This window comes from Solanum stenotomum, chromosome 11, assembly GCF_019186545.1.
Source record: "Solanum stenotomum isolate F172 chromosome 11, ASM1918654v1, whole genome shotgun sequence".
Lineage (NCBI taxonomy): Eukaryota > Viridiplantae > Streptophyta > Magnoliopsida > Solanales > Solanaceae > Solanum > Solanum stenotomum.
The window spans coordinates 50720381-50735280 of record NC_064292.1 but is presented as its reverse complement, the minus strand read 5'-3'; the positions used below and the strand labels follow the sequence as shown (position 1 = coordinate 50735280).

The following is a 14900-nucleotide window of genomic DNA, read 5'->3' as shown; positions in this document are numbered from 1 at the left end:
TGGTGCACGTATGTGCCATGGACCGGCCAGTTACATAATCATTACAAGCATTAGTTTTCCTTAAATACATAGTTCCTAAATGTCTGTCTAGATTTGTGTTATTCACAAACATTGGAAGAACTATCAAAAAAATAAAAGTTTCAAAAGCAATACACTTAAGCCATCGTTGCTTAGCATGTCCGTCACTTTATTCTGCTCCATGAATAAGTGTGTTGGTGGAGTTGTTGCTAGCTTCTCCATCAAAGACATGTATTCATAAATCAAGTTATTGTAGGGGTATCATTGTATATCATATTAATTGTTTATTGATGTACGATATTATGTAACGATAAAAATCGATATAATCCATTCAAAATATTATATTCATTAAACAATATAGTATGATACAATACAATATAATATTATACCTCATGAAATAATAAGTAATAACCATTCAAACAAATATTATAGATTAAACATAAATATTCTGTCCATTCAATTTTACTTGTCACGATTCATTTTTTGAAAATCTACATAAATTTAGCGCAAAAAATAAGTTCAATTGAGTCTCATGAAACAAAAGTACCCTAAAAGACTATAAGAAGAAAAAAAGGAGAGAAGGAAAAGAAACAGACGAATAGAATTTCCATTTTGAGAAGCACACCGCACATATTGAGAATGTTCCCAAATTCTACGGCATTGAGAGAGTTTCACTCAAATCCTCTAAACAAATTCTCTGCATTACTAGTTTGATTACACAACTCAGCTACATTGTTCATGGCGGTTCTCAATTTTGTTCTTCCTCTTCATTCGTGCATGAAGTAGTAAGAAAGCCAACGAAAATGGTAGTAGGGTTTTAGGGCTTTGAATAAACAAACATCTTTTAGTATACAGCGATAACGATAACAACTACGTAGGTTTTGTAGTGGTAGTAGTGTTAAGTTTCTATTTCCAGTGATTAAGTTTGAAAAAAAAGGGAAAGAAACGAACGGAAAATGCTGATGTTAGCGATGTTTTGTATATGAATAGATATATCTTGAGATTTGGGTGTTTAATGTTTGATTCTATATATGTTTTTTTGTGTGTGATTGTGGTGCTGAAGTGATGTACTAACCGAGAGCATTTGGGTTGAGTTGTTTAAGGTAGTACTGAAGGAAAAAAAGGGGGAAAAAAGAAGAAGAAGAAATGAGGCTGGTGGAGTCTGATGTTAATGCAGTGGGAGTTTATAGGGATGAGAGATTGAGAGGGCATGGAGTTGAATTGGATTATGATCGTTGCTTTATGCGTGATACTGGGGTAATGGAACTGTATTCACGTAGGGAGAGGAGTTTGAGTCCTCTGAGAGAGGAAAGGCCTCGTCGAGTTAGTTGGCAGAGGAGGGAGGTGATGGATGGGGATCAAGATTTTAGTGATAGATGTGATATGAGGGAACCTCAGTTGAGGAGGGAGGTGATGGATAGAGATCAACATTTTAGTGATAGAGGTGATATGAGGGAACCCCAGTTGGGGAGGGAGGTGATGGATAGAGATCAACATTTTAGTGATAGAGGTGATATGAGGGAACCCCAGTTGAGGAGGGAGGTGATGGATAGAGATCAACATTTTAGTGATAGAGGTGCTATAAGGGAACCCCAGTTGAGGAGGAGTGGGTTAATGAGGAGAGATGAAGAATTAAATGATAGAGGTGACATTAGGGAACCGCAGTTGAGTAGGAGTGGGTTAATGATGAGAGATGAAGAATTTAGTGACAGAGGTGATATAAGGGAACCCCCGTTGAGGAGGAGTGGGTTAGTGGTGAGAGATGAAGAATTTAATGATAGAGGTGATATAAGGGAACCCCAGTTGAGGAGGAGTGGGTTAATGGTGAGAGATGAAGAGTTTAGGTATAGAGGTGATATAGTGCAGCCTCAGTTGAAATCACCGCCTGTTTATCACCAAGCGCATGAAAAGCCTCAACAACATCATTATCAGGCTTCTTTGAGTAGGGATGAGGAAGAGAGTAGAAGATATGAGTTATTTGATTACGAGGACAGATATGAAGCTGCACGCCGCACTGGTGTGGATTATGATTATGAATATGACTGTGCTAGAAGTGTTCAGGGCCATAATGTGAATATAGAGAGAGGTGGTGTGCATCATTTTGAGTTGGACAGACATAAACAGTTGGGTTTGGAAGATGGGTTAAGCCGAGGAGCTCATAGTTTGCCCTTTGATTCTCAATCTGCCACAAAGTATGTGGAGACTGCAAGGGGTCCTTTATCAGCCCATGTGCAACCCCAAGAGATTAGGCTTAGGGATGAGATTGCTCGTTACCCTGATCCTTTCCTTCTAGATAAATTGTCGGCAATTGAAATGCTTGAAAGAGAGGAAAGAACTAGATTTCATCCCAAAGATGTTTCACGCTACACGGAGCCAGCGTTGCAGTCTAAGGATCTTGCTCTCCCCTCTCAGTATAAGGAATGTTTGGCCACATCCTCTGGAACCTCTAGGATGAATTATGCCCCTATGATTCAAGATGATATGCATTTGCTTGGGGATATTCATTCAAGATTTTCCACAAAGCTTAGACAGCCGTTATATCTCAATGAATATGAGGAAAATCACAGTTATAATACCCTGGAAGATTATGCAGCTGGCCATAAGGGACTGACAAGCTACCAGTCTGATAAAGTTAGTTCTCCTAGGGGTGACAATATGGATCATGTATATCCTAAAGGGAGACCAAGAGATACTAGTGATTATGGTCATTCATATGTAAGGACTACTTTGCCTGAACAGGCAGTACTTGACAATAGGCATGCTCGGGCACAAATTCTTTTGGAACCCCTTAGAGAGAATATTAGTGACAATGAGTTCCCTCGAAGAGATGTCATCAACAGTACATCATGGGATCACCATTATTTGAACAAACAACCAGTTTCAATGAGCTTTTTTGATGGCAGATCATTAGCGAGATCAACCCAAGATCAGTTTTATTTGGATTCTAATGATACTAATGTTGATACACAAAATGTAAGAGAATCAGACATAGAAAATTTGGATGTTCCCTGTCATGAAGAGATTCATATAAGGCGACTGGATTACAATAGCAGCAAGGACGAACATTCTAATTTCTATGCTGAGAAGGGGAGGAGATCTCCCTGCCTTGAACATGAAATGGAAATGCTTGGAGATAGGGTTCGTCCAAAGAAGATTGAATCGGGTGTAATTGAATGCAATGGTCATCCAATAAGGTCAGAGAAGAGGAAGTACATTTTAGATGAAGAAATGATGGGGCACAGTTCTGGACGGATTGTGTTCAGTGATAGGAAGAATAACATTAACAGAACTCAAGATATAGATTACAGGAACGAGGTGTGGGATGATCAAGATGCTAGCTGCTTACTGTCTCCGGAGAACTTTGAGGATGATGAATGGCTTGGAAAGCCAGAAAGGTTATACAGCAGAGACCTTAACGGTAGAGTTGCTGCCACTAATGGCTTATTGTCATATCGTGGTTCAATAAATCAGGGAAAAGGATACCTTATTAGACCATATAATCCTGGTAAAAAGCAAAAGGTGTATGAGAATCCCAGTTCACTTAGACAGTATGTTTCAATTCAATGTAACAAGAAACATCATCTTACAAAAAATGTTTGGATAAGAGACAAAGATGATAAACAAACAGAAGCGTCTGACCATGTGGTGAAAGAATTAAAGGATCAGGTAGCTTGTGCAAAACCTGAGTTGCCTGAAGACTCAATTGAATTTACGCAATTGGTACATAATTTCTCCCTATCTTATACCAAAAAGTTGAATGAGAGTGTTGCAACTCAGAAAAGATACAAGGAGCAAGGCAGGGCTGGTGGCTTATTCTGCATTGTTTGTGCCAATAGGTCCGTCTCCTTATTTGTGTTTGAATGTTAACCATATAGCATGTTAGTTACATATTATCCGCTGCCACATGCTTCAAAATATCACATTTTCTGAATTTCTGTTGGACTTCCTATTCTTTGACTAGCTTATAGTTGCTTCTCTGACATAGTAATGCATGCCGTTTCAAGTACGGTTGTGGTTAGTGCCTGCAAATGAGCACATATTTTGGTAACCCACCCATATTTTAGTGGGTTGGTGCTATTTCTTGTCTATTCATCACTAAAAGAAAATTATTAGTTGTAAAGCTCTAATTGTTCATAGTAATACTCACATATATCAATATTTGTTTCTCAAAATAGAGAACTTAATTTTCATTAATTATTGGGCATGGTTGTTGGCATCACTGTTGGATCACATGTTTGTTTCTTTTTGTTTGATCACAATATGATGCATATTTGCTTATATAATTCACTTGCTTTGTACTAGATCAAAGCTACAAATTATGTTTGTTTTGAATACTATTGTTTTCTTTTGCTGTGTGCAACTGTGCATAGATTGCAGGAACTGATAGTATTATTGATGAGACTAAAATTTCAAATGAAATAGTATCTGTTATTACTATTGTAAGTGTTCTTCAAAGAAAAGAAAATCCATGAAACTAAGATTGGCTGCTTGACAATATTTTGAAAAATACTAAGCACGTTTTACTCCTAAAATTATTTCATTGAAATATTGAAAAGTTATAGGATTTTCTTTAATGAATTTGTGATACAATAAAACTAAGTAAAGTATTTTCAACATTTCTCATCTGAAAAAAATTAAAGTATTTTCCGGATGTTGTTTTCTAAAGCAAAGTACTATTTACTCATGAAAATATGGGTAACTATGGGTCAACAAGTCTTTTACCAACCCACTTTCACCCATATGAAACATGGGCGGGTTGAATTATTACCTATTATATGTTGACCAATTTTCAACTCACCCAAATTCGACCTAACCCGCCCATTTGCCACCACTAGTTGTAGTTGAACCATTGTGTGGCATATACTCTCTCATCAAGAACACAGCTACATATGGTCATTTGGGTTGTTCAAGCATAATGTGCCATAAGTTTATTTTGATTCTCCTAAATGTTTTTGATATCTTTTTGTAACTTATACGGATTACTGTTAAATGCAAACACTAATAACATTGATACTTATGCCATGGATCCAGAACATAAAATATTCATGTTGTGCTTGTCAATTATTGAGTTCTTGTTATGAAGAATTTATAGGATATTGTTTGAGCAGATGAATTGTGGAAATGTCCTAGCAGAACTTATAACATTGTTACATATTTTCTGTAAGTCATATGAGGATGATTAAATTGTAGTTGCAACCCATTTCTATGCATTTGTCAATTTAGTATCAAATTTGTTTTGATAAGGAACTCAATATCGAATTCCTGAAAGCCTGCCTTTCCTCTCTCGATTTTCGTTGAACTGAACAGGGTTACATAAAGGTTCATTAAGGATTTGGTTCTTAGTGATCAAGAACCTTTACTTAGAAAAAAATGAGTAGAGCTCGAAATGGTTGGCTGGAAATGAGTTAATTCTCCTGGAAACCTGATTAGAATGTAGAGAACATCTATTTGTAGGGTACTATGGTCAGATAAAAGTACAAGGTTATGGAGATACTGTGCCGCCAAGGTACAATAACGGAAAAGAATAATACAAACATCATAGGAAATAGCGATAGAGTAAACAAAGTGTTGGAGATAGTTGTAGTCCTTTGAGGAGATGGTTATTTAAAGCTGAACTTGTGTTGGTTAGAACATGCCCCGGAGTCCTTAATATGACTCCCATCTCAGTTTGACTTGGTAATGTTGGTTCACCTAGTCAAGCTAAGGATGCTTGATAGCCTGTTGTCCTCTTGACTTCTGAATGTTTCCTTCTTGTGCTGGAGTAGGTTGGTGATTTCACTTTCTGTTCTTCTTCACATGGACAGTTTTGCATGGCCCAACTAATTATCTAAATTTATATCTCGTCGTACATTTGGCCATGTACTAGTTTTATCGTTACAACTGCTAACTAATTTTACTTTTTCAGTCAATTGAAAGAGTTCAAAGATACTCGATCCTTGGCAGTACATTGCTCTATGTCGCAAAAGGTGTGGTTGAAAGCAAAACACTTGGGTCTTCACAAGGCAATATGTGTCCTAATGGGGTGGAACAATGATGCACCCCCTGATGGCAAACTATGGTTACCGGTGGCTGTTCCTGCCCCTAATGCTTTAGCCCAGAAAGAAGATCTTATTCTCTGGCCACCAGTGGTTGTTATACATAACTGCTCTGGATTGGTAACTGACCTAGATGGGCAAAAAGTTACGACTACTGAAGCTGTTGAGAACTTTCTAAGAGGTGCGTGTGTTGTACAACTTTTTTGTTTATCTAATTTTGAGTTCTGTCCTTGGGTGGGGTATGTTATCATGAGGAGAAGGATGACTGCCCTGCTTCCATCCAACTGTCATAGCATTTCATAAATATATCCTGCAGATAAAAAAGTTTCTTTCATTTGTTTACTTAGTGTGCTTACCTCTTTGTCTTGTTGTAATTGATGACAATATTCCTTTTTCCTCTGTAATCTTCAATGGCAGGTAAAGGTTTTAGTGGTGGTAGAATGAAGGTTTGTATGGGGAAGCCTGGTAATGGCAGTGTATTACTGGTGAAGTTCTTGGGCACTATTCCTGGCATTCAGGATGCAGAAAAGCTTCATAACTACTTCATGGAAGAAGAGCGTGGAAGGAAAGACTTTAGAGTAATAACTTCAACCAAGGGAAAAGGCATCGACAACAGAAATGTGAAGGGGGTTAAAGCTGAGGAAATTTCGCTCTATGGATACATGGGAATAGCTGAAGACTTGGATAAAGTTGATATTGACACCAAGAGGAGAAGTTTAATCAAGAGCAAAAAGGAGATTCATGATTTTGTAGATGCTCCTGTCAAATCTGAGGTGAAGATTAAGGATTAAAGTTTTCATCGCAACTGGAGAGAACCCACGTCATCTTTTCAGAACACAGAAATTGAATCACAGAAAGGGAAAAGAAAAGGAAAGCAATGTAGATAGTAAGATGAAAGAAAGTTACAAAGAAAACTGAAGGATTGTGAATTGAGTAGAACTCAGTTCATATCAACAGCTTTGTATCAAACTTTAAAAACCTATAAGCTAGCTTATGGTACCTCTCTTTTTTGCTACATTAGTGCTGTAGATTGCCTTTTGTAAAACTTTGGTGCAAATCAAGCACATAACATTTATGGGGTAAAGGCAAAGCTTATTATTGCTTATGCTTTCTCTATTTTCTGTGCTTGTGTTCATTTAACATCTATAAACAATCTTGAAAAAAATCTCTTCTATATTCACCTTAGTATGACAGCAAAGTAGAGACTAAGGGTGTGTTTTGGTATTGTGGAAAGTCTTCTTTAATTCTCTGTTTGGTTAAAATTTTTGGAGAACATTTTCCGTAGGGGGCATCCCCACACTTATTGTCTCCTTCCCACCCTCCAACACACGTACCCCACCCCATACCCTCCGACCCACACCGTTGTAGTGTTTTCTTTGATTATACATAAACCCTTTTGAGATAATATTTCTCGTAGAAACCATTTTCCTTCATACCAAACACACCCTAATTCATAATCAAGGCTGATTTTATCAATATCCAAAACAAAGAGAGTTGATTCAATTTGTTTTCAAATAAATTTAGAAATTAAGCTTAAAAACAAAATGGTTGAAACCAGGCACAAAAGGAAAGGAATGCAATATCAGTAAGTTGAATGAAAGTTGTTTTTATTTCAAAGACATCAACTGATACAAATTTGGAAGAATGAAACTTTACATTTATGAAATGCTATATCTAGTACATACATTATTTCCCTTGAATTATCCTAAAGAAAGTGATGAAGAAAAAAGAACAATAGAATATGCTGGGTATTTTCTTGTCTTTTATCTCTTTTGGAAGTTGAGGACTCTGATGGCATAAACAAAGACAAAGAAAAAGAGAAGCACCCAAGCAAGATGAGCAGCAGCAACTGCTCCAAGAAAGTCATAATCATAACCCAAGTATTGTTTGAGGTAATCCTTCAGTTGAATATAGGTAGGAGTACCATCATGACTAGGAATATGAACAAGTTCTGTTTTGTCTCCCAATTGAGATGTAATGAGACCATATATTGTCCATGCAACTGGTGAACCCCAGTAGTACCACCTCCACCATATTGGGATTTGCTGCAATATACATGTAAAATCCCGTTCGAGTTAGCTGATAAGCATCAAGTGCTGAAAATCACTTTTAGAATAAGCAGTTACGTATTTAGATAGAAGTGTTGAAACTGATAAGCACTTTTTCAATGCCATTAGAGATATTCATGTGGTTTATAAACATTTTTAGTGTTTACCAAACGCGCAGATAAGTCAGAAAGTGCTTATAAGCTTAACCAATCACGCTCATAGTATAAAGATGTCATAAACATTATATTTAGTTTGTGAAAAGAAGAATAATTGTGGGATATCAAGATTTCCCTTACCATCCTAGGAATGAGGAAACCAGAGAAGAGGTTCCAGAAGCTGAGGAAGAAAGACATGACAATTGCTGCTATCTGGTAATTTGGAGTGAGGGCTACAAGCATCATTCCATAGAGTGTGAAGTAGACAAAGCACATAAACACGTAGTAGTAGAACCAGAAGAACTTGTCAGCTTGCCACTCAAATCCAATCATCGAGTAAAGGATTAGGCTGTAAAGGAATGTTTGGATCCCGACATAGATTGTTTCCACAGTCACCTGTCAAGGAACAAATAGTAATAAGCTTGATTTGTTGACAAAATCGATGATTTTACAATGCATTTGAACTTTATGTTCAGTTCATATACCTGAGCAAAAGCATATGGCAAGGCTGAAAACATTCCTGCTGCTCTTTCACGATAGAACACTGTTCTCTCGATAGCTACAACAGATTGTACAGCAGAAGTGTTTGTTCCTCCAAGAAATAGAACAGCAGCATACATTGCTCCCATAAGATTTGAAAGGTCCTGCTGTTTTTCACTGATAGAAAGAATAGTACTTTTAAGAGTTCATTCACCTTCAGTGGTAAAAATTGGATCTCAGTATTCAAGTTTTAGGAGAATGACTCACAGTTTTCCTCCTTTGTCCCAGAAAATGACGCCAAATATAATTCCAATGACCGTTGTCATGAAAAATCTTATGACATTGTACTGTGGATTCCTCCAGTAAGACCAATGTTGTTTCCAGAAACATGCCTTGAATTGAGTCAATAGAGGCTGAGAGTACTTGGTAGGAAAGTACAGGTCTTTTGACCCTAGTGCTGGAGTACTTAGCTCCTTATTTAGTTCTTCATTTCTCCTGCGAATTCGGGGAGTTTATGAGAGACTTAGCATATCAAACATAATTGTAGGGAATAGAACACCAAACAATGGTAATTGATCCGTTTGATTGTTTCTCATACCTATATAGATCAGAGTTGGTATAGATTTCTGCAAAGTTTACACCGAACTGAGTCTCAACGGATGCAGCACTGACCTCAAGCATCCAAGTAGCAGGATTATATCCATCTTTGATCTTGTTAACCCCGGGAACAGACTGAAACAATTGGTATATAAAAAATCATTTGGATGATTCTAGAGGACTTATAATAGAATAACTATTGTACAAAATGTATAGTCATCTTACTTCAAAATACTCTGTCAAGTGTTGAGAATTGCGACCGAGGGGTCCAGCATAAATGACTTGTCCTCCTCTCTTCATCAAGAATAACTGCATGGATAGTGGCATTGTATAGTCGTGATAAATCCAAGTTCAAGTGAATGATTGTATGAACTAGTTGTAGATGTTGGACAAGATTCAAGATATTAGTACCTCATCGAATGATTCAAATATGTCTATACTTGGTTGATGAATTGTGCAAACTACAGTTCTCCCGGTATCCACAGTGTTCCTTACAGCTCTCATGACGATTGCAGCAGCTCGAGCATCCAGACCGGACGTTGGCTCATCCATGAAGATGATGGAAGGATTAGCAACCAACTCCACGGCTATAGTAAGCCGCTTTCTTTGTTCAGTCGATAATCCATCAACTCCTGGAAGGCCAACTAGAGAGTTTCTCAATAATGTAAGTTCAACCAACTCCATCACTTCTTCCACGAACATCTGAACAAAACAAGAGAACGGCAAATGCTTGTTCAGTGGATGAAAAGAAAATCTTGCAGGCAAAATAAAAGGAGAATATTATACCATTCGAGTTTCGTTGTTGACATCTGAAGGAAGACGCAACCATGCTGAGTATAGAAGAGATTCATAAATAGTGACATGTGGAGAATGAATGTCATTTTGTTCACAGTAGCCACTAACTCGAGCGAAGGTCTCCTGAAACTTTGGATAGCCAGAAACACAGATATTCCCTTCAATGTATCCACCGGTTTTTCTTCCAGCTAAAACATCCATCAAAGTAGTCTTTCCAGCACCACTCACGCCCATTAATGCTGTTAGTACACCTGGTCTAAAAGCACCACTCACTTCTCGTAGAAGCTGGAGTCGCGTTTCTTCAATTCCTTGACTTCTCATTTCCTGATTCAGAGATCATTCATCGACCAGTAAGGAATTTTGATTATATACAGGCAACATTGGATGCAGGATTTATTGAGGATGTGCCAAACAAAACCATACTTGCAACATCTGACTCAGATATTCTTTTCACAATTACAGTAAACCACTAGAAATAGAGAAAAGAACTTACAGCAGGCATATCAACATAGTAATTCACATGCTCAAATGAAAGGGACAAAGGCAGGAAGGGCAGCACCATGCCCTTTTTGTTGGTTGCACTGGCTGCACAGTTTGAATTTATATCTTCTGAAGTATTCTTTCCTGATATATTAGAACAGATAAGGAAGTAGCACATCAATGGCATTTGTTGATATACAATTCAAAATCTTGAAAACAAAGAGATGTTCTTAATCTTGAACCTTCGTGCGGCGTTACTTTCATCTTCTTTTCCTTGTTTTGACTGTCTTCTTCATTCACCATAATAGATTTAGTATCTCCAAGAGCTGCAATCCAGTTTTAAAAGATGGTCAAAACTAAAGCTTGTGTCCAGAAAACGAAGAAATTCAATATCAAGTATCATCTCTTACGTTTTAGGTATGTGAGTGCTGCAACGAAGCAGAGGTTGAAAAACAATGAGAACGCGAACAGTGCAATAACACAAATCCAGTACCAGATGTCCTCTGTGAACATCCCTCTGTCTATAAGAAGCTCTATTCCAACTGTTTTCCCTTGAAAGCTTGGATCCTCATTGGGCTAGAAGAGAGTAGAGTAAAATATTATTAGAATATCAAAAGACAGAAATAAAAAATGAATATCTAAGATGTAAGTAAATACAAGCTCATTTACCTTGTTCCATCTTTTATCAAGAAACTCAACAAGAACTATTGCGTTCTGTCCGTATGACATGGGGGAAAGGTAATATGCCCATTTCATCCAAGGTTGGAGGTCATCTGTTGGAATAACAAGTTACATATATCAGAATCAAAGTATGATGGAATTTCAATCTAGAAATGATTAACTAGTCTCAATTCATTAGCTTTATATATCTAGTTTCAGTTGCTAACCTTTGGCAATGATAAATCCACCAAGGACAAAAACTGATAACAATGTGAAGGTACCAAGAGTGTTGGCCACAACTTGTGTTCTTCCAAGGGCTGCAATGAAACGAAAGAGTCCCAACGCCATCTGGTGAATTCCCACATAGGCCAAATACTGCCGGAAAAACCTATTTAAGGTGATGAACTTGTTAGCAAATTTTGTAAGCTCGCGATCGTCAGCTAGGATCTGTTGCTGTATCAACAACATACCTAGTGTAATCCCACAAGTGGGGTTTGGTGAGGGTAGTGTGTATGCAGATCTTACCCCTACCTTGAGAGGTAGAGAGGCTGTTTACAATAGACCCTCGGCTCAAATAAAAGCATTACAAAGCAGTTCGAAAATCAAAACCAATTGGAGTGAAGAATCCAAGACAAAATGCTAAAGACTGCATGACAAAGCATACTAAAAAAGGAACAGTCACTACCACAAATAATACTATTAGCTGAAGCTGTATCATAGCTTGGAATATAGTGGACATACCTATCAGCTGCAGGTGCAAATCCAACAGTGTAGTATGTGAGGAGGATCCATATTCCTGACTCCATCAGTGAGATGGGGATCCTAAGGAGCCAAATTGGAAGAGCAAAAGCCCATGCTGGATAGAACAAAGCATCTCGTTGTTTAAAGAAGACTGGTAGTCTGAAAATAGTCATTGCAAGCTCAGCCATGCCATTGAACATCACATTGAGAAGGCTGAAAAACAGTGCACCATAAAATTTTCCTCCATCCTCTGCTTCACCGTGCTTCATTTTCGTTCTAAAGAATACAGTGAATGTAAAGATAGCCATGATGGTGATCTGAACAGTCTTGAAAATGTAGACGAAGGAGTTGCGCTTCATCAACAACCACTCCCTTGATAAGCATGCCTTGAAGAGCTCTTTGTTAGAAATACCATACTTTTCTTTCACCAATGCTGCAGGGTGGGTTCTACTTCTGTCATAAGGAACTTGAACTTCACCGAAAAGCTTTAGACCGATATGGAAGGATTTGAAGTTCTCAACAAAGTCAAGTACTGACACAAATTGATACGGAACGTTCTTCTTGGACCAGTATTGCTCTTGATCTTTCTTGGAAGTAACCTCTTGAAGAAAATCCGCAACTCCTTTCCTTTCAGGACATTTGAATCCAACACTCTCGAAGAACTCAAGAACATTTTCACGTGGACCTTGGTAGACAACTTTCCCTTCTGAAAGCAAGATAATCTCATCAAATAGATCAAAGGTTTCTGGGGCTGGCTGAAGTAGGGAGATAATCATGGTCACATTCATGATATGAACCATCTGTCTCATATATTTGACTATTTGAAATGTTGTTGAACTGTCAAGGCCAGTCGATATTTCATCCATCAAGAAAACTTTTGCAGGTCCGACCAACATTTCTCCTGCATTCATATCCATTAACAACCTTAAAGTATGTGTTGTCACATTTGATTTTGGTAATGATCTTTCTTAAGAATAGAATAACCAAAACCAACTTTAGAACTTGGCTAGTTTAACTCATCATATACCTGTCGTTACACGCTTCTTTTGTCCACCAGAAATACCCCTTCTCATTTCATCACCCACCATTGTATCAGAACAAATATCCAGTCCAAGTATCTGGTGCAAAGAGCTAGTTAGCCACCTTAACATATGTGGAAAATAAATGGAACTTCATATTTTAGGAGGGAAAGCGAACCTTAAGAATAGAGTCAGTGACCAAATTGGTCTTTTGCCCAGCCACTGATATGGCTTTCATGAATGCATCTACCTCAGGGTCTGGTTTAATTCCTGAATCTTTTTCTCGTCTCGAGAGCTCAGCTAGCAGTTCATATCTGGCACCAACTCCAAAGCAACGCCCCGAGAAATCCAAGGTCTCTCTTACTGTCATCTCACCATGATGAAGATCATGCTGGCAGATATAAGCACAAGTTCTTTGAGGAATAAACTCTTCGAGTTCATGACCACAGTGGGTGACCTTCCCCTTTACCTACATCAATTTGAAAGGAACAAAGTTCAAGAATGTCAAGTTTTAACAAGATTATCAGTTTTTTCATTAAAAGAACACCAAGAATGATCTGTCTGAAAGAAAATGACACACCCTAAGATCTTGCTCCAGCTTTCCTGCAAGTGCCTTCAACAATGTAGTTTTTCCGGAGGCTGGAGGTCCAAGAAGCAGTGTCATCCTAATAATAAGAGTCCAAAATTTTTACAGAAAACAGTGATAACAACTGGTCAGAAACTCTACTATGTCAAAAGATATTATAAAAGGAGGCCTAATTATTAGGAAAAAGACTTCATACTTAGATGGTTTTACAATTCCAGAAATGTCATCCAGTATTTTGACAGATTTCTTCTTAGACGGCGAAAGCCTAAGAAGCCCAAGAAGTCCCTATTTAACATAAGAAAACAAAGAGTGATCCTCAAACTTAAGTACCAATACTTGAATAAATATCTTCTGATCATTAGATATACAAAAGATTCAGATAATGAAAATTTAACTACCTCTAATGAGTTGATGGTTGAATTCCACAGTGTTGGAAGAGCTCTGCTGCCAACATATGCATCTCCTTCAATTGACAAGTGCTCAAACCTGATTTCGATTTTTGGAATATCAATTCCAACCCTGTTTGACAAAGTTTATTATCTCATACTTTTTACTCCAAAAAACAAGAACTTTGATTCTTTCAAAATCTGAAAAGCAGTTTGTATATTTTTTCACCTTTCGATACGATCTTTAAGCCTGAGAAGGAACCTCTCATTATCTTCATCAATACCATTAAGTATACTTTCCATAAGTTGCTTCTTTTCGTGCATTCCCATATGAGTTACATCAACTTGCTCATGAACAACTCTCCCATTGTCCAAGACTTGCTTCAAGATTCCCTTCCTCATTCTGTCATAAGTAGGAAGCCTCTCGATTGCAGCCCATTTCAGCTCATCTTCATCATCTTGCCTCCCACTTTTCACGAAAACATCCCCTCCTGGTGCACCAAATGCCTCGCGAAGGCTTGCTGAAGCCCAAGATCCCCTCCTGCTAGCTGACGAAAAACTCGCCTTTTTGCTCATAGACCTCACCAGCTCATTTTCCCTCATTGATGAAGCCATCCTTATCCTCTACAGAGCTTTTTCACCCTGTCCAGGACCAAGTTTTCTTGAATATTTCCCACAATGCTGTTCTACTCAACAATGGAAAAACAAAAATGTGTTATTTAAGTTATGCTCAATAGCAATGGCGAAGCAAGAAATTTCGCTAAGAGTGTACAAGATTAAATATATCTATCTATCAAAAGTAATTTTTGAACTATATACACAATATTATTTTCTATATAAAAAATATAATTTTCCGACAAAGGGTGTATGTGGATATGCTACTCCTCAATGGAATAACAC

The 14900-nt window shown here is 37.7% G+C and overlaps 2 protein-coding genes across 5 annotated transcripts; one reads left to right on the top strand and one right to left on the bottom strand.

The window, feature by feature from the left end:
* The first annotated feature begins 704 nt into the window (after nucleotides 1–704).
* LOC125845262 (uncharacterized) lies at nucleotides 705–7160 on the top strand. Of its 4 annotated transcripts, none has more exons than XM_049524735.1 (4): nucleotides 705–1453; nucleotides 1595–3854; nucleotides 5924–6234; nucleotides 6471–7160. In XM_049524735.1, the coding sequence occupies exons 1-4, from the start codon at nucleotides 1165–1167 to the stop codon at nucleotides 6842–6844; spliced, it is 3234 nt and encodes a 1077-aa protein (XP_049380692.1). In that variant the 5' UTR covers nucleotides 705–1164; the 3' UTR covers nucleotides 6845–7160. The 4 variants fall into 4 exon arrangements, with proteins under 4 accessions (XP_049380692.1, XP_049380691.1, XP_049380690.1 ...); XM_049524734.1 differs by having other exon boundaries at nucleotides 705–1519; XM_049524733.1 differs by having other exon boundaries at nucleotides 705–1732; nucleotides 1802–3854.
* A 575-nt stretch (nucleotides 7161–7735) lies between these two features.
* On the bottom strand, nucleotides 7736–14615 carry LOC125843992 (pleiotropic drug resistance protein 2-like). Its single transcript, XM_049523208.1, has 20 exons — nucleotides 14230–14615; nucleotides 14013–14133; nucleotides 13811–13899; nucleotides 13609–13693; nucleotides 13207–13497; nucleotides 13037–13127; nucleotides 12010–12910; nucleotides 11496–11656; nucleotides 11278–11381; nucleotides 11019–11184; nucleotides 10851–10934; nucleotides 10622–10752; nucleotides 10120–10452; nucleotides 9745–10035; nucleotides 9559–9642; nucleotides 9335–9468; nucleotides 9004–9231; nucleotides 8742–8913; nucleotides 8398–8652; nucleotides 7736–8098 (listed from the first exon to the last, which is right to left on the bottom strand). The coding sequence occupies exons 1-20, from the start codon at nucleotides 14613–14615 to the stop codon at nucleotides 7817–7819; spliced, it is 4389 nt and encodes a 1462-aa protein (XP_049379165.1). The 3' UTR covers nucleotides 7736–7816.
* Nucleotides 14616–14900: the final 285 nt, after the last annotated feature.

Excerpts from the sequence above, each read along its gene's own strand:
- LOC125845262 (XM_049524732.1), top strand. The coding sequence starts at position 1,165 with ATGAGGCTGGTGGAGTCTGATGTTAATGCAGTGGGAGTTTATAGGGAT. Across the intron at positions 3,855-5,923 it reads TGCATTGTTTGTGCCAATAG|TCAATTGAAAGAGTTCAAAG; the intron begins GTCCGTCTCCTT and ends TTACTTTTTCAG. Across the intron at positions 6,235-6,470 it reads TGTTGAGAACTTTCTAAGAG|GTAAAGGTTTTAGTGGTGGT; the intron begins GTGCGTGTGTTG and ends CTTCAATGGCAG.
- LOC125843992 (XM_049523208.1), bottom strand. The coding sequence starts at position 14,615 with ATGGCTTCATCAATGAGGGAAAATGAGCTGGTGAGGTCTATGAGCAAA. Across the intron at positions 10,753-10,850 it reads GAAAGTAACGCCGCACGAAG|GAAAGAATACTTCAGAAGAT; the intron begins GTTCAAGATTAA and ends CTAATATATCAG. Across the intron at positions 10,453-10,621 it reads ACTATGTTGATATGCCTGCT|GAAATGAGAAGTCAAGGAAT; the intron begins GTAAGTTCTTTT and ends TCTCTGAATCAG.